The 19057-nt window shown below is 37.8% G+C and overlaps 1 protein-coding gene across 3 annotated transcripts in view; it reads left to right on the top strand.

Moving 5' to 3' along the window:
* macrod1 (mono-ADP ribosylhydrolase 1) overlaps positions 1-19057 on the top strand; it is a 575305-nt gene that overhangs the window by 473408 nt on the left and 82840 nt on the right. For all 3 annotated transcript variants that reach the window (XM_051923041.1, XM_051923038.1, XM_028809642.2), the window contains 2 exons: positions 15382-15503; positions 16148-16178. In XM_051923041.1, coding sequence (XP_051779001.1) covers positions 15382-15503; positions 16148-16178 — 153 coding nt within the window. The remainder of the gene's footprint in view (positions 1-15381; positions 15504-16147; positions 16179-19057) is intronic.

The following is a 19057-nucleotide window of genomic DNA, read 5'->3' as shown; positions in this document are numbered from 1 at the left end:
ATAAAAAGTAAGTATGTGCAAGAAATGCTGACAAGTAAGGTCTAAAACCACCTGGGAATTCACCAGGAAAAGCTGGAGTTATGAAAGTGTCTTGTGAAGACAGATGCGTGGAAAATGAGATGACATGTAATCACAGAAAGAAGTTAAACCTGTGATAGTGTCACTTGGGTTTACTGGCTTGAAATTAGCAACTGCAGTGACTAACCATATCATCACGACTGGCTTGTTATCAGCCCAAAGCCTGTAGTGACTTTGATTAATTACCATCTTGACTTGTACATTAAGATACATTCACACCAAGAGAATGATGAATTTGTTTTTAGTTCTTGTACATGTTATGATAATCATCTTTTAATTTCAACATATTAAATTTGCTGTGGACTGGCACTTCATCCAGAGCTACTTCCTTCTTCCTGCTTTTTGTTTTGTACCACTTTGATAGGACCCTCATGACCCTCTATTGGAATAAACAGTTTTGAAACTTGAATGAAATAGGCTTTATTACAGACTGAGCTTATTTCATTCCAGTTGTGCTTGCTGACTACTTTAAACTGTATGCCTGTATTCATTCTTTTTTTTTTTTTTAAATCTTCGATTGTCCGATACACGATTGTACAATGTCACTTCTTGTCTCAGATCTAAAAAACTATTGTCTTTGTACAAAAATGCAAATAATCATCCCTTTTGAAATAAACTCTTTAAAACGGCTATTTCTTCTTGTTTAGAAGCATTCTTTCTTCTCAGTCTCATAGTAGTTGACCTTTTCACCAGTTTTCCCTAATTTCCTTTCGTAATTTTTTCTTCTTAAATTATTTGATATAGCAGACATGTGAAAGGGATTTTACCCTCTTCGACATGCTTTACAATACCCCTGACCGTTGTTTTATTTTTTGCTTAGATTTATTTTACTTCAAAATGCACCCTGTTGATTCTTGCATGATTGTAAGATTATTAAATAGAGATATTTAATTTCCAAAAATGTTTAATGCCTGTTTGTGTGTGTGTATGTTTTTTTTTTTTAAAGCTGCCTCCAAGCTAAATTCATGTCTACTGCATCCCCCCTTTTAGATGCCCTCTTTCATATTGCTTGTAGTCAGGTAAAAGTATCATACTTTTGTAATAACTCACCCACATTAGATCATTATTTGTTGCATTTACAATTATAAAAAGCAAAAATAAGTGTCAAAATGTGAATTATTGAAACCTATGACCACAATTTCAAATGTCTTTTTCTGCCACAAGAATGAGAGCATTGTGTTGATAAGGTGTGCATCATGCATTTATACGGCATATTGATTGGCAGTGAGAGGGGTGGAGGAGGAAGAGAAGAGAAGCTATGGAAGACAGAAGTTTCAAGGTAAGATAGTAATACTATGGATCATGGCATCAGAAAGTGGTGAGATGTTACATGGTGTGTAGCACATGCATGTAAGAATTTCACTGTACTCTGTGCTTTTGACAGTATTAAACCCTTTGAACATAAGCTGATTCAACACTCTAAGTTCAAGCAGCAGATATAAAAAATGGCATGGGGTATCAACACTGGCTACAAAAAGAACCTAGTACCAGTAGAAAAAGTCCAGAGAAGAGCGACTAGGCTCATTCCAGGGCTACAGGGGATGAATTACAAAGAAAGATTAAAAGTTTAAGCAAAAGAAGATGAAGAGGTGACATGATTGAAGTGTTTTAAATTATGAAGGGAATTAGTACAGTGGGCCAGGACTGTTATTTTAAAATGAGTTCATCAAGAACACGGGGACAAGGTTGGAAACTTATTAAGGGTAAATTTCGGACAAGCATTAGGAAGTTTTTCTTTACACAGAGTACCATAAACACTTGGAATAAGTTACCAAGTAGTGTGGTAGGCAGTAAGGCACTTTCAAAACTCGATTTGATATTTTTTTTAGAAGAACTAAGTGGATAGGACTGCCGAGCTTTGTTGGGCTGAATGGTCTGTTTTCGTCAATATTGTTCTAATGTTCTTAACCTTGGCCATGGAATGAATCCATTGCTAGGTCAGCTCACATACTCGCACATGTTCATTTGTTTGTAGCCAATTCATTGTCACAAGTTAAAGCAGCACATCAGTTTTGGGCTATGGGAGGAAATCCACTGAGACATTAGAAGACCATGTAAACTCCAAACAGACAGTGAAAGATTATTGGATTTGAATCCAGGATGCTGGATCAGTAAGGCAGCAGCTCTCATTGCTGCTTTGATTTTTGACATTGTTGACTATTCTGTTCCCTTACATTATCCTGACTTTCCATGCTTATCCTGATCTGTTTTGTTGTAATTAATATAAGGTTTAGTGAAGGTGTCCGGAACATCACACATATTAAGTTGCATTACCTCAGAGTTGCTCCTTCACATGTTGCATTGCATTACCCTAGAACAGGGGTCTCCAACACGTCGCTCGCAAGCTATCAGTAGCTCACAACCCCTTTCCAAGTAGCTCGCCAAAGGGTTAATGAATCCTACATAAATTTGAAAACTTGATTAGTCAAATTAGGGGTGGGCGATCTTTCCAAAAAATCACGTCATGATCCTTTTAACATAAAATCATGATCCACAATCTGAATTGCAATCTATCTTTTCAATGTGGCATACGCTTAAGAGAATATATGGACTCAAACTCATTAAGACCCAAGTAACACTTTAATTTAAATATCAAACAAAGTTGAATTCAATTGTTCTCTCGTTCGCTACCATGCCCCGAAGCTGGCGAGTGAGTGAGGAAGGCTCACGACCCGTTGCATGTTTGTCGGATTTGCACAAATAAATCAGTACCGCAAACGAACTATGATACACAGCAAAATGAGAGAAGTCACAAAATCAACCAGAATGTTCAAGCAAATTATAGAAAAAAACCCGATCTAAATCATGAAAAGCGGACAGACAGAGAGACATTGGATTTTATATATTATATATTAGTAAACCTTCAAAATAATGTGCAGTTAAAGTCTCAACAGCATTCTTAGCATTTCTGGAGCTTAGTAGAGCCAGACAACTATATGAATCTTCACCAAGCAGCTCTGAAAATGTCTGCTTTGTTTGGGTCTACATACCTCTGTGAGTCGGCCTTTTCTGACATGAATGTCATGAAATCAAAGTTCAGAATAAGACTGACAGATGAGCATTTAAATGACTCCATAAGAGTGAACCTAAGTGGCTACACTCCACCGTACACCTCTCTTGTTGACTCCATGTAGTGCCAGTCATCTGACTAACTAAAAAACACATCACACATGCAACCGGACATGTGAATACTCTTGTGAAGTGAAACAGTGACATGGAACAAAATGACAAATGAATAAGTAATATCTGTGTATTTGGAATTGTTTTGTTTTGATAGCATTCATGTTTTAATTCAATAGTGTGAGATACACTAGAAAATGCATACAGACATACAAAATGCACTTGCAGGTGAACTAAATATTTTTAGTGATGTTTTAATGCAAAATGTGAGTTGTGGACACCAACATTTTGTAAATGTTCAGGCAAAACAAGCTTATTCAATTTGTTTGAGTTGGAATAAGCTATGATAATAAACGTTAGAAAACATGAGTAGCTCTCTGCCATTTTCATTTGTAAAAGTAGCTCTCAGGGGGAAAAAAGGTTGGAGACCCCTGCCCTAGAGAGATCTCGCAGTAAAGTCACTGTCCAGTTCATGCATCGCAGTCATTAGTGAGAGTACTTTTATTTTTACCTTTAATATTGAAAGCAAATGTGAGGCTGGCCTCGTCCAGAAAGTGTGACTCTCACATTGCTCTCTCATCTCTGTTCATTGCTGTTGTCACATATTATGGCAAAAGAAATGCACACAATGCATTAGACACCATATATGGCTGATGTATGCAGATGAGTCTGGAGTAATGCAAGACAAAATGTTAACAGTAAGTGTCAAGTGTGACTGGTTTAAATTGACTGTTTGTAGTAAAAGCCACTCAAGGAGCCATCACCTAGGAGGAAGTAGGAGCTACTTCATAATCATTGAAGTGCTCGATCTGAACAGTTGCTACCAGCAATTTTCTATTTTTGTATTCTCAATCTCTTAAAGAAAGTTTCTTCTGTACAAAGGGTGCCTTTATTAAGTTGGTGGGCTAGTTAATATTAAAATGATGGCTAACACTTGCGGCCTGTTAATACAGAGACAGTTCTGTAAATACATCTGGTCTGATTGCTACTTATGAAATGGCAGGTTTTAAAAGGTTTGTGGTTGTTTAGTTTTGTCTAACTGGTGGTTGCAGACATATGCCCTTTATGAAAGTATAAACCTAATAAGACCATACTGTACAAACGTTGACTCCTATTGAAGCAGCAAATTGACATGCATGATGGGGGTAGACGAAAGGTAGAATTGTATGAAATGAATGGCAAGTTTACTTGGAGAACATGGACATCAAGTCTGCAGATTAGTTGGGGGGGGGTGGGGGGGTCAGCCCAGCTGGTGATTGATGACAAGCTTTTACCATCGTTAGCGATCGGAGGAAGCTGTAATGTGCGCTGTAAACATTATCTCCCATCTCCTGTGCGTCGTAGCAATGCTGAGAGCCTGTCACTGTGAAATAGGGCAGCCAAGGGCCGTGCTTTCTACAATATTGAACATAAACAAGGCAATGATCGGACTGAGGAGGAGCTACTCTCTGTGATTGGTTTGTTGCAAAGCCATGATAAAGTAAGCAGGTCAATATCTCTCACACAATATGGTGGGGCTGATACTACACATGAAGTGTGAACACAACTAGCTGTCATATTGAAAATTGATATGGCAGTTCATCTGTATGTTCCAGTTACTAGTCCCCATTTTGACATGACTGCTTTGTAACTGGATATTTGTTCTCATTAGACATTCTTTACTTGCCTACCTTTTGCATTTAGTAACATCATAATCCCATTCTGTCAGTAGTGCCTACTCAGAAGCATTTTCTTTTTTTATTTTGGCATGCAGACTGCTTTTCTTACTTTAAAAATGTAAAATTCAGAATGAGAAGCATAATGAATTAAACCAAGCGTCATTCATATCTTTTATAACAATCAGTGTGCTCCACACAAAATTATTAAAAGAAGAGCCGGGTTAGGGTTTGGCAGCTAAATTTTATGACTGCAACAAAGGCATTTGCAAGCAGCCAAGTATTAGACTTTTTAATATTTTTAATGTTGATCTTGGATGAAGGTTTAATATTTTCAGTAGCATTTTTTACAATAGGCTAGCACTCCATAGATACTGAAACCAATAATCCCTCAGAGTTAAGTGATTCTTGTTATGTAATTATCTGAAAGCTTTGGTCATTTCTTGAAAATAATATCTGTAGCTGCGTTTGTCCGGAATTTTTAAGGTTCTGCGGATTTAGCTTACTTCATGGAACAATTCAGGCAATAGTGTGACGTGTCTTTAAATAATTCCACAATCCGTCTATCTTCATTTTAAAAGTATCACAGAAAACAGTTCACACAAAAATAAAGAAAAATTGATATTACAAAAAAATAGCAAAGTTCAGTTATGCTATTTGGTTTTGATAGGTGGTGGAGTATTTCAGCTTTTGCTGCTGAGATAAACTTTGGCTCCTGTGTGTGTGTGTGTGTGTGTGCATTTGTGTTTTCTCACTGTGTCTGCATGGGATTTCCTCTCACATCTTCATGATGTCTGTTAGATCAATTGGAAACTCAAAACTGGTCCAGTATGGGTAAGCAAGTGTGCAAAGTGATGGACACATCCAGTGTTGTTTTCTGCTTTGTGCCTGAATCTTCTGGCGGCCCCTTATGATCCTGAACTGGACTAACTGGTTCATTAAGAATAGATGGACGGAGGAACTGGATAACATGTTACCGTCTCTGTCTTTCTGAGTAGCTAAGCTTTAAAAATGGCATTGAGTGTTATTTTAAATTGTTAATGTAAAATATGCCAATTTCAGACTAGTCTTTTAAGCCTGATATTAATCTCTTTCATAACAAGCAAACATCTGTCAGTTATTTGGCTTGGTAGAGCTCGAGGCTGATTTTGATATGTATTTGTGTCCTTTTTTTAGTGTAGCGTATAAACCAGTCAGCCAGGAGAGTTGTGCACAATGTCAGCTGCTTGCTGAGTGGTGACTCCAGGGTTTGTGTGTAACAAATATAAAGAATAGGGGGCAGGTCAGTGCTAGATTTTCAGTACATTTGGTGTTTTTCAGCAGTAAGACGGCTCCAATAAAATATCTGTAAATCCATCAGTACAAAGCCAAGCATTTTCAGTGAAGCCATGGCAGCAGTCTCCTGCCCTTCACAGCAACTGAACCATCTTAATTTTCTCTCTTGGCACATGGCTGCCATTTTCCCAACTTCTGTTGCATCAGAATTCTTTGCTTGTCCTCTGGGGCTTTGAGCCCAGAGATGTACAGAGGGCCATGTCTCTACAAACTGCACATATGGCTGCCAATTAAATATTTAGCAATATGATTAAATTAGAAAAAAAAACCCAAGCTGACACAATAAAACAAAGAGTGACTGCTGGAGCGCAGAAAAAAAAAAATGATTGTGTTTTCTGCTATAATGGAGGTGCACATGACCTGCATGCAGGAAGGAAATATAGTAAGATTTATAATTTTCTGTGCTTACATTATTTAGCTTCTTTTATGTAAAGATGGGAAGGGGTTGTTGATTCCCGTATTGGATTACTGGGTTTTACCACATGCCATATCATGTGTTTTGCCCTAAGATGGAGTCGACATTTCTTTGTGCCATTTTTTGAAGATGTACTCTCCCTTGATGGCTTGTCGGTTTTCATCATTGCCTTTCTGTGTGCACTGTATCCATTGTCTGGCTGAGGGAGTGCACTGATATGGGCCGTGGGGCATCAGGTTGTTTGTCATGGTGAGAACGACACAGGTGTCAGAAGGTATGTGTTTCCCAGGCTGTCGATCGTCTCCTGTGCTCAATTATTGTTAATTAACTCCCACTAGGGAGGCCTCTCTCCCTATCAAAAAAGGCAGAGGGAGCAAAATAGGCAGGTGAGTCACCCTTGAACTCGACAAAACAAGGAATGTACTGCCTGTTACTGTAGATTTCATTTTTTCAATGTAAAATTATGGGCTGCATCTAATAATGTATTGTTTCATTTATTTTTTAAGTGTTTATTTTTTCTTGTGGCAAGTGATTATCAGTCCCGATGCTGTATAAGCACCATGCTAAAAAGCTTCTTCTGAATAGATAGAAGAATAATTATGCAAAGGGCCATTATACAGAAGGGCTAATAAAACCGTGGCACAACAGGCCAGCAAGGGTCGATGTCCACATTACTGACTTGCATTGTAGCTCAGCTATTGGATTTTCTACATTATATACTCTGAAAAGGATAAGAGTCCTAGGACACCCCCATGAGTCTACTTAAACCTGAAAAACAAACACGCACCCCTGGTATTAACACTGAGCTTCAAGTCCCAGACATTCAGACCCAAAGGGGCCACTTAAAACTGCAAAACAAGTAGTCATGTGAGCACACACATGTGCGCTTTCGAACTAAAGCTTGGACAGACAAACACTGTTAGCCCTCAGATGGGAGATGATTTTTGCACTGATTTTGCCATTTAAAGACTAATCTACCCAAATAGGAAATATATTACTATATTTTTATCTGCTCGTTACTATGTATTGTTTGTAGTGATGGTTGAGAAAATTTTTCATGGGAAACATAGATCACAATGTTTGTGATAACAGTGGATTTCAATGGGGGCCCACAGGGACCAATACTGTACAACAGCAAACAATATCAAAATGCCCATGAAGATAAAGTTCTAGTTACTTGTGTCACTGTTGTGTTATGATTTGAGCCCAACTCCTTATTCTGGACTTTTTATTTTCTGTGTTCTGAGGTTTTATTTGTTTTTGAACTTGTAATATAATTATAAAGTTGTTAGTTTTTCTGGCACCGTTTTATATTTATTTTCATGGGTGCTGCTGTTTTATACCAAGAGATGACTGGAGGTCACATGCTTTTGACGTAATCAGATCCTCAGTATAGATGTCATCTGAGATTGCAAGATCCAGTAAAAATGTTTTGTGTTTCATTGCTTATGATTTCCAGGTTTAGATCATTTTGATTTCTCTACTAAATTTTGAGCGTAATGTTTTGGCTTTGTTATTTGGTTTAACTTGACTTTCTGGTTTCAACTTTGGCCCGTTTATTTGGCAGAATTAAATTTTCTGTTGCCAAATTCAAACGGCCTTTTTGCATACTTAGTCAGCACATCTGGTCATATGATCACAACATCCAAAGTGCATGCATTTTTTTGGTAAAATGCTGTTAAATACATACTTATGGAAAAATCAGAGCAGTGCACAAACAGGAAGCATGTTTAAATGGGATTGAGCTTTTGAATTAAACTCTTCCCAAACCCACTAAATGAATGATTTTTGAGTCAAGTATTTGTTTGTATTTACCCATTATCTAGTCCACAGATTGCTGCAGTTACCGCTGCCCAAATTCTAGGCAATTATTTAAGGGTCACTTCATTGTCATAGTCTAAATTGAGAGTTGTAGGCATGGAATCTGATCTGTTTTCATTTGGCTTTCATCTTCAATGCACCTCAGTAGTTTATGAAAACTAAAGCAGGGCATCCTTTACGTTGCGTCTAAAGTATGTCAGGCAACTTAACTTAAATCTAGAAGATCTCCACATTCCCCAAAACAACAGCCTCACGCTACATCTTTCCTTTTTTAATTTTGTATTTGCTTCGTATTTGGTCAAGGTCTTTTGCCTTACACAGAATGCTGCTGAGGTTGGCAACTGATACCATGCTCTTTCATATGGATTAAACAAGTATGGTGTTTGATGCATGGATTTTACTAATGTTTTTTCTCATGGTTCCTCCAACGTAAGGTATCATAGGTCTTTATAAGGAATACTGGTCACTGGAGGCGGTTGAGGTGACCTTTTTCTAAGAGAATTGTGGTTCTGGTGAGGACCCTTGTACCTTTGCACTCTCTCTCACTCTACCAGTGTGTTTTCTTCATTCGCCCAGGTTGGCTGGCTGCCTCCCCTTCAAAGGGATTATTGAAGCAGAAATTTTTAAAGCTGGATGCCCTTCCTGATGCGTGCCTCATTTAGTCACCTTTTATGACACACAAGAGAGACAGTTACCTTATTCTAACTCCAGGTCACAGGGGTATATGAAGAACCCTGTTATGGACAGAAAAAGTCATGCATCCAGGCAAGAATGGAGTTATTAAAATATTGGCTGTAAAAAGTGTCTTGTTGTGAAGAGATTTGAACTAAAAGGCAGGGAAGCAGGTGGCTTCATGGTTTGGACGCTTGGGGGTGAGTGGCTGAACTCGACTGCTGTCACTGCAGGGCCTTTAATTGTTGAGTCTGTAAAAAACCCATTCTGCTCTAGTTGACATGAATGCAGTTAATGATGGCTAGGTACGTTGATCTTTCCTCAGCTGCAGCACCCTGCCAGTTTACTGCTGTGAAAGCAATATTGTTAAATGTGATCCTATTTGGGCGATGGACTAGAAAAGTGCAGATTTTAAATGTGTCCTTTGCAATTTGATAATTTTTGTAATTTAGTTTTAAACAGTTTTACGGTATGGCCCTGAGACATTTCACAATATTGAGTATATAGGTAAGAAAGGTCTGTCCATATTCTGTTGTATCTTATAAAGGATAAGACATCCATCCATTGATAAAACTGTCTAAACCAGTTCGGCGTCATGTAGGGGCTTGGTGCCACATCCACACACCCATAGACACTCATACTGAGCCTCATTAAAGACACTGATTAGGCTAACAAACACATCTTTGGGACGTCGGACAGAAAACTAATTTGGACATAAGGAGACATCCACAGAGACAGTGACCAGCCAGGCATTCAAATACAGTGCTAACCACTCTGCCATTATGGCACTATAGTACTCTAAATAATAGGCAACAGCATCATTAAACCCTGAAAAGACTCACTATTACCTCCCATCTCACAGTGCAATTGCACTTTTTTGTGTTAAAAGACTTTCATGAGTGATGTAAGCAATATTTTTAAAGTAGCACATTTAAACACTGGAGATGATTATTAAAAAAAAAGTACTGTCATTATATAGTGGTCCTTGCTGCTCTGTGTCTCTTATTTTCTTACTTCGAAACTAAAGGTCAACTACAATTGCTCCTCATTAAATGTACAGTAGCAGAGCAGGCCAGTACATTTCAGCTAGGTCTCTTTTTTTTTTCCTTGAATGAATCCTTGCCTTATCTTACCACCCTGGGTCATCAAAGGCACATATTAAATATTTAGGTTCAGGAATGATATAGCAGCAGTTCTCTCTCTTCTTACGCTCTATACTACTCCGAATGCACTAACTCTCAAAGTGTTTTCTAAATGTACATTGGATAACCCACTTAAGTGCAGTTGGTATAGCTGTAAAAGTAGTCCACTCATCCTTCAGGGAGAAGAAAAATTGGGCCAAGCTGAACAGAACCAATACACCCTAGATATCACCACTGCTTTTTACAAAGTGATCTGTAATGTTGACCCCAAATCGTTCATAATATTATTCATCATCTACTGTTTTGGGGCTTGCTGTCCATTATAGGCATGTCAGTACAGGAGAACACCCTGTTGGGACTGTTGATTCAGGTCAACAGGGGTATGTAGTAAGGAATAAGGATGTGACGATTCCAGAATTTTTGAATGCGATATCAATACCAGTGAAATTTTATGATACTCAGTACCTATTCAGTACCCAATATTCAATTTAATGGTTTTTTATCAATAGTACTTCCATTACTCAAGTGTAAAATATTGTGCCTTTTTCTGAAATAGAATATAAAATATAAATACATTAATATTATCACCAGCTGTAAGTTACTTGTATATGCATCAAGTAATTACCCAACTGTAAATTAAGTAAACTAGCATAGGCATTCATAGATATCAAAATTCAATGCAGGGCTTGAATTTTAACGTGTGATGGACATGGGGATTCTCCCAGTATAACAACAAATTGGGGGGGAATTTTATAATCTTGGGGAGGATTTCAGCATTAGGTTTATAAAGTATGGCATTATCATGGACTACCTGATTTTTCCAACCATGTGCACTTTCCAGATTTGTTCTGACATTTTCTCTCTAGTAACTGAAAAACTGTTTAAAATCAATACTAAGAATAGAAATTCAGACATTGCATCTTTCTGTTCAATTAGTGAATTTCAAGATGATTCAGGATATTTTAACTTAAAACAAACACTTTGACGTTGTTTTTGTAACAAAAATATTTTTAAATCACATTTGTCAGTTTAAATCAGATCTGGTAGGTTTGTAATGTTTGCTCTTGTAGCATTTATATTTACCTCATTAGCTGGTTAAAAACTTACATAAAGAGTAATATTTAAAGATGAATCAAATTAATTCAGTTTTCAAATCATACAAAATCCTGGTACTTTAATTTTTCATATCTGTCCCTCCATTTTGTAAACATTTGTCCTGTGAAAAATCAAACTTATTAGTTTTCCCTTAATCCACTTAATCAGAACTCCTTTTAAACACCCTTCGCTGTGCTGTTTTCAGAGGCTTTTATATGGATGATAAGACTTAGTTATTGCTTAGCCTGTGTACTAATCCAGAATTAAAATATTTACCTGCATTGTAACTGGTAGGCTGCATTATATTCGCCAGTGTACCTCTTAAATATGTGACATGTGCTTTCACTCCACTCATCACACTTAAGGGGTTTTACTAATGAACATTAGTTTGCCTTCAAAAACCAAACAAATAACACAAATTTAGCGTTTACAAGTTCTTACTTAGTAATGAAGTATGCCATTTGGCCTGTCCTGCTAACTGGTATAATATTGTAATTTGAAGTACTAAAAACATTTTATTATTAACAAATGCAGGAGCTTATTTCATCACCAGTGTACAAAAGCCAAATAGCCACTTTGCATGAAACTTGCCTCGATTTTTTACTTACTACAACTGCTGTTAGTGATGCCAGTGTGCACAGTCCTGTATACCTAAATATGGGTTAGAAAATGGATGGATGAACATCTGTGGACATGTTTGATGCAATCAGGTGACTGTGTAACACAGTTTTAAAAAGTGATTCATTTCACACACATTAATTTATTTTAAATCCATAATGGGATCAGAAATGGAAATAACGAAAGCAAATGTATGTGCGTTTTGGCTTTTTTTTTTTTTTAAGATGGTAATAAGCATGATTTGTGCCATCAGAAACTGAAATTCTCCTGCCTCAAAAGCATTTCCAGATATGACCTCTGCTGTTTTTCTTTTTGACATGTGTTGATGCAGTGCTGTATCATCACCACTGCAAATCATTTTTATATGTAGTTTTTTTCCATATTTTTCTTGCATATTATTGTACCTTTTGGAGTAACTCATCTACTTGCAGTCACACATGAGTGCAGGACCAAAACTGTTAATTAAAAAAAAAAAAGCTGGTACTATTATGTTTTTGGAACTTTGGTATCAGTTCTTGTGATGTCCCTTGTAGGGATGCTTCCCCCAGACCCCTTCAATAGCAAATGTTACCAGTACAGTAAGATCCAGTACACACTGGAGGGGTTATCTTTCTTTACTGCCCTGGAAGTGTCTACAAACTCCTCAGGAGGTATAAGAAAACGTTGCTGAGCATTGGCTGGTCTAGTCTGTTATGCTCAACATGATGACACTGCAACTGTCAATGAAGAGATGTGAACTATAGTGGAACTTAAGAAGAAGGATTCTTCAGAAGAAAAGAACAGAAGGTGTGATGTGAATGTGCAGTTTGGGTCTGTAGTCATCTTGAATGACCAGATTTGCAGCTTCTTTTTCCACATTAACAACAGAGTGTCACTCGGCATCCTATCATTTGTATATTGAACATCCATTTTGCACTCCATGGGATTTCACAATTCCTTTGTTGCTGGTCGTTCTGCCAGTTTGAAAATGAATTTTATGCATACTGAAAGGAAAAAGACTAGTCATTGGACTGAAATTTCTACCGAGGTAACAATAATCAAATGAAAAGATAGAAAAACAAAACCTACAGGAATTCAGTAGTAATTCCTGTATGGTTATTGACAACAGTCATCTTGCAGTCCATCAGCATCTTGTGTGATCACTACTGCTTGACACCATTGGCTCATAAAGCCATTGACCTCAGACACTGCAGATGTGGGCTGTTCTTCCATTCATGCAGAAGGGCCTGGCTATTGTCCAAAGTGCATGACGCAGTTAGGGATGTGGAAGCTTGTGCACATCAGATTTCATTCCTCAGTACAGTTGTATCCACAGCAGCTGTTTCTGGCCCACCATTGTCGTGCTGTAGGGTCAGATGTCTTGGAAGTGTAAGTAGAGGGCCTCTGGAAGGTCGCCTAATTCAAAGGCAAACAGCATGAAATCTGTTTCTTACTGCCTTTTCATTGATGCAGACAATTGTGCATTTGCTGGCAGTGTCAGCGTCTGTGTTGGTGGCAGATCTGAGTCTACTGTAGTGTGGTCATTCAAGGGCAACCAGATCTTGGAAAGTAATCTCCTGTCAGATTGCAGGAACCTTGCCTGCAGTCAGGACATGGTGGAGTGGCATAGTCCATAGTGTCTGTCAATGCTGGCACATGTTATGTCTGTCTGCAACATGCCGATAACTTTCTGCCTCTTGCTTACTGTTTTGGACATTTGAGATGCTATAGAATACAGGTGAGGCCTTTGTCTTGCTGTGACCTTTGAATGAGGTTCTTGTTATAATTGACCTCACTGGATAAAAGTGTACTAAGAGGCTTTTGTGGGTTTTTCAAGTTGCAATGACACGCTGCACAAGCTATGTAGTTGGTCAGCGGGCCAAAACAAACAGACATCTTTCTTGAAAGGCACAAGCTATAACTATAATTTTCTTTTTGAAGAAAATGTTCAATTTCTTTTATACTTCTTTATATATCTATGTCTGTTTCTATAAATTGACATTAAAGGGCAATTCGTGTGCTTCAATTAAAAAGCTACAGTTTTACAGTGACCTTTTACCAAAGTGGCAGCATTTGGCAGAGGGACATAATCACCTCCTGGGATACAAATATTCAGTTCAATTTATTTTTATATAGCAGTCTTCATGGACTACAGGCTCAAAGTGCATGCACAATTCCACATCTATAATGTGATGCATTACAGTAAATTGTCAAATCATATAAGCAAATAAAATAAATGCATTGGAAATGCTTCTTGTTACTTTTGTTCTTTGTTTATTGTGCACAATTTTGCATAAAGTTGATGAGACATGTTGCTATTAAGGAGAGCATTAATTGCCAGTTCTGACGATTTCTTAATAGAAAGCATCTCAGTGCCATCCAACTGTCCAATCCAGCCGATCAGGGAACAGCAAATATTGTCACCTTCTTAAAGACTGTACTAGAAATCCATTAAAATTTGAAATGAAATGTCCCTGGTAGGGTGTGAGAGACAAGGAGCAGTGACACATGACTTGACTTTTGTAAGTGAGGAACCGATGCTGTATGGCTCACACAGAATCTGCTTTATGGATATCAAAACCTTCTAACCCCACTGCACATTTCATCCTAATGTTTCCACCTTACCCCACCAGACAGATGGAGCTGTGGTCCTACCCCAGAATAGAAAAAAACTAAAAAGGCACCCAGTACCTGTTATTAGGATAAATATTTCTTTAGTACCACACTCTGGATGGCATGTTTGGACACCACAGAGCATGCACAGGCCACAACAATGATGTCAACACTAGCAGGCTTTTAACTGTTATTTATGGTCCCTCCGCAGCTGTTTATGAGCATCGATCGGACGGGTGTTTGTTTTAGCTGACGCCATTCATCACAAAGAGAATTAATCAAGCAGAGAGAGAGGAATACTGGAAGAAGAAAAGGAGGGGAAGTGAGAGGAAGGAAGAAAGCACCTCCAAAATATTTTTCTATCTAGTTCCCCTATGTATAGACTGTTCATCAAACCATCTGCAGTCCTTTGCAGTTGCTTTGAAGAATGCAGAATATAGAAGCTTGGCTGCAGGTCTCTAAGTGTTGTTGGCTAACCCTGTGCCAAAAGCAAATGTTGTAGATTTTGAATGATTTGTAGTATAACAGACTTGAAGACTTTCTCTGGAGGGTCGTCTGCCCAGGTCCTAAGCAGCAGCTTCCTGATGCGTATTCTGGAAATGTGCATCAAGCAAGCAGAAAAGTGGCAGTGTTAGCAGGTGCCCATGTAAGTAGACTGCATGTGAAACTCATTTCATGAGACTAACACCAGAATAAGAATCAATCACTGCACTTCTGAAATTGCGAGTTATCATTTATCATTCAGAAGATCTGTGTATGAATTCCTTTCTAGAATCAAGGGGATCAGGAAAAGCAAGATACATTGAAAGAAATTATTATTTTTTTTTTGTTTTTGCAGATGTGATCCATACAGTAGGGCCAATTGTTCATGGTCAGCCTGGTGAGCAACAGAAAAGCTCCCTCCGCAGTTGTTACTGGACCAGCCTTGATCTTGCTGCAAGGCATGAACTGAAGACCCTGGTGAGTGACTCACATTACACAGTGAATGAAGGAGTGGAGGCTACACTGACATTTTGCAGCTGTCAAAGGTAGCTAAGCTCTGCTAGGTGTATCAGGAGAGCTAGCTGCACGTATTAAAACTGACCTTGATGTGCTGCATTTTGACAGACCTGAGCTGTCAGATCAAACCTCGTGAATGATGTGCACTTGTGCACTTCAGGGTTCTTTCATTATTAGTCTGCACTGAGTACTTCCTGTATACGCTTAACACATTACCCAACTTGTCCTGTGCCGGTCAGTCCTTCTGTCTCTGTGAAAGGAAAGGGAAAGAAGGAAGGAGCTGGTTTGACAAAGCCAAGCTTGTATTGATTGCCTGCACTCAGTTCATTGATTTCCTGTCTTGCACAAACTCTTGCCATTTACAATATGCAACAGCCCATTTCCTGCACTTAAGACACATTCTGCCCATCAGAGAAATACGAGGCTAGAAGGAGTTAAAGGGGAGTGGACGACAAATGCAATTTTTTCTTGCCCATACTTATCTCGTTTTTCCACTTGTCTTATCGACTTCTACCTCTCTCTCTGTCTCTCATCCTTTGCATATTGCTAGAAAATAAGCCAAGGCTGAGTGAGGTGATGATCTAATAATTTTGTTTTCTTTGCAGGCCTTCCCATGCATTTCCACTGGGATCTATGGTAAGTGTGTATAATGTATGTTTATCTTACCTCTTCATGGTTGCATTTTTTTTAAGGTTAAAAAAAAAAAAAAAAAGCTTTCAACATGTCTGCAAATTTTACATCTGAGAGGCTAGTGACTTGATGGCAATGATTGTTTGCCTGGTATTTTAATAGCTGAACCCAGAGCCACGGTTGGAGATAAAATGTACAATGAGTCAACACTGCAGGAAGCACAAAACATTATCACATCTGTGTTTTCACTGCTGATGCACTGACATTTTTTATCATCCTCCCAAGCTTATTTTTATGGAAAACTTTTTAAGATTGCTCAAAATGAATAAGCAGCATCAATACAAATACTGTTTTCTCTTGCTTGAATGAGTGCCCACTACTAGTAAGAAGTGAATTTCAGAGACCTTTATTTATTTATTTTAAATGTTATAAAATAACTGGTTTTAATTCTTGAAAATAATAAATAAATCTTTATTTGCTGGAATTTTTTAGCATCACTTTCCATTGCTCTTTCCATGCAACTCCACTGAGCCACTCTGGCTGCCGTTTCCATAGTACGCTGAATAGCTACATTGTGAAAGGAATAATCGAATGGAAAAATGATCAGTGAGCAGTGTTAATGTTTGTGATGTGCCATCTATTAGAAAGACAAATGCAATGCATTTTATTATTAAAATGTTTGTGATATGCCATCTTTTGGAATGACAGAGACATAGCAACTGGACAGACACACAGACACTTACCCTTTTATTAAGGTGGATTGAAAGTTATTGTATACTGTATACTGTTAAATTTAATTGTGTTCTCTGATGACTCATAACTTTTTACTGTCTTGCAAATTATTGTAATGTATTGCCATTCCAAAAATTTTTTCTTTTTTGTTTTTTGTAAGTCACCTTAGAAAAGGTGCCTGTCAAATAAAGAATACTAGTGTTAATAAAATTAGTAGCTGAAATAGTAAATATTCACATACTAGAAACTAATGTACTCAATATCAGTTATGATTAGGTTCTATTTGTTTTTTGTGATCAGATTGTTATTAAATTTAAGAGGCAGCAATATAAATCCAATATTGTACACATTAAAAAAAAAAGTATGAGAATAAAACAATCCTCTCCCCATAGTGTCCACCTAATGTCCATCCCACCCAATCTGCCCCACAGAAGAGTTCCATAGAGGATTAAAACTCCTTAGTGCATTTTCAAACTGGGAAGAGAGATGTTGGAGGCACCAGAGTAAGGATGTGGTATATCAGACAGGGAGGTTAAGAGTCGAGACTAAACATGCAATGCTGACCGTCAACCAGCCAGCTCCTGACCAAATGCACAGCAGCCTGCCACTTCTCAATACTGGAGCCAGATGAGCCGAACTGTGCCACTGAAAGTTCAAGTAAGATTTGGTTAAAGAAGGAGAATCTCCAAAAATGTCAAGAAAGGGAATTTGGAGAGAGAGTCAGCGACTGTTCCCAAGAAAAATAGGTTCTGTCGGATACAAGTGAAAGGAATTTGATTGCATTCTTTTTTATTTTTGCTTGCTGACTTTGTGCTTTCTTGCTAATTGCAAAATACTTTAGGAAATCACTTTGGATGACTCCTTTCATCCCAGAGCTGATTTTGTGTGTGCACCTTGAGATCAATTGGAAAGACATTCTGGGATAATACCTTGCACCCCATGATGGCAGTATAGTTTGTGTGCTTTACAGTCTTAAGCTGAAGAAAATGGTAAAGTAGGATTTATAGATATTTGTGGTGTTATTTTTAGACAAAATGGGGATAGTGAGGGCAGCACCAAGGTAGGATATTTCAAACATGCAAGATCCCATCCATTGATAACAAGTGTGAGGATGGTGTGACAATTTCTACCACACAAGAGTTTGTAAAATTTTTTAATTTGTTTACTGAAAAGTAATTGTGCATCTGTAAAATAACAAATTTGACTGAATAGGTGCTACTGCATTCCTTTATGGCTCTTGATTATTTCATTTAACCCAGAGGACATTGATGTGTCTGTGGAGTTAAAACCAATGTAACAACTTTGACATTGATTATGGGATCAGTGCTTTGCCTTTGAGGCACCCTTCAAATTAGTTACACCAGTTGGATGATTTTAGTCCTTATTTGTAATCTACCTGTTTTTTCATTTCAGCTATTAAGGGTCAGTATTTATTTTTAAGGGAGCAGCACCAAGGTGCAGTAGTTTGCACTACTGACTGACTGCTCCAGAGTCTTTGAATTCCAATGCGTGTGCAGAGTTTACGCATTCCCCTTGTATCTGTGTAGGATTTCTTCAACATATTCTTATTTTCCTTCTAAATAAAGTTAACTGTGATGAGTGAGGGTGTCTGGTAAAATGTGCCCAGTCTAGGGATGGCTTCCACCTTGAGAGCCCAGTGCTGCCATGATTTGTACTGGCTGCTCCCTGTGACCCTGAATGGGATATTTGGATTAGAAAATGGATGGCCATAAACCATGACTCTCAAAAACATCAGTTTTAAATGCCTGGAAGTTTTTTTTTGTTTGTTTTCCCCCCAAAAGTGGCAAGTTGTACTGATCATGCCTATTTCACCTGTGTTTCACAGTATTTAAGAAATCTTGATACTGCCCTCCATTTATGTAACTGAGGTGTTTGTGAATATTTGTAGTTGCTTTGTTTTAATGTAAAAGTGAAGTTTTTAAAAATATTTTTTTATAAAGAGCTAACCAGCAGCACCTAATTAAGACATGCATGTATAAATAACACATTCTACACATTGTACAAACAACAGCATTTTTCAAAGTTGAGTGTTTTTTGTGATTTCGTACAAACAGTCAATGATTCATCACCATAACTGACAAACTGAGAAGGAATCGAAGTGTAAGAAACATGTGAAAATACTAATAAATATG

The sequence above is a fragment of the Erpetoichthys calabaricus genome, chromosome 1, assembly GCF_900747795.2.
Source record: "Erpetoichthys calabaricus chromosome 1, fErpCal1.3, whole genome shotgun sequence".
NCBI classification, from domain to species: domain Eukaryota; kingdom Metazoa; phylum Chordata; class Cladistia; order Polypteriformes; family Polypteridae; genus Erpetoichthys; species Erpetoichthys calabaricus.
The sequence above is the reverse complement of the archived record's forward strand: the minus strand, read 5'-3'. Positions and strand labels throughout refer to the sequence as shown.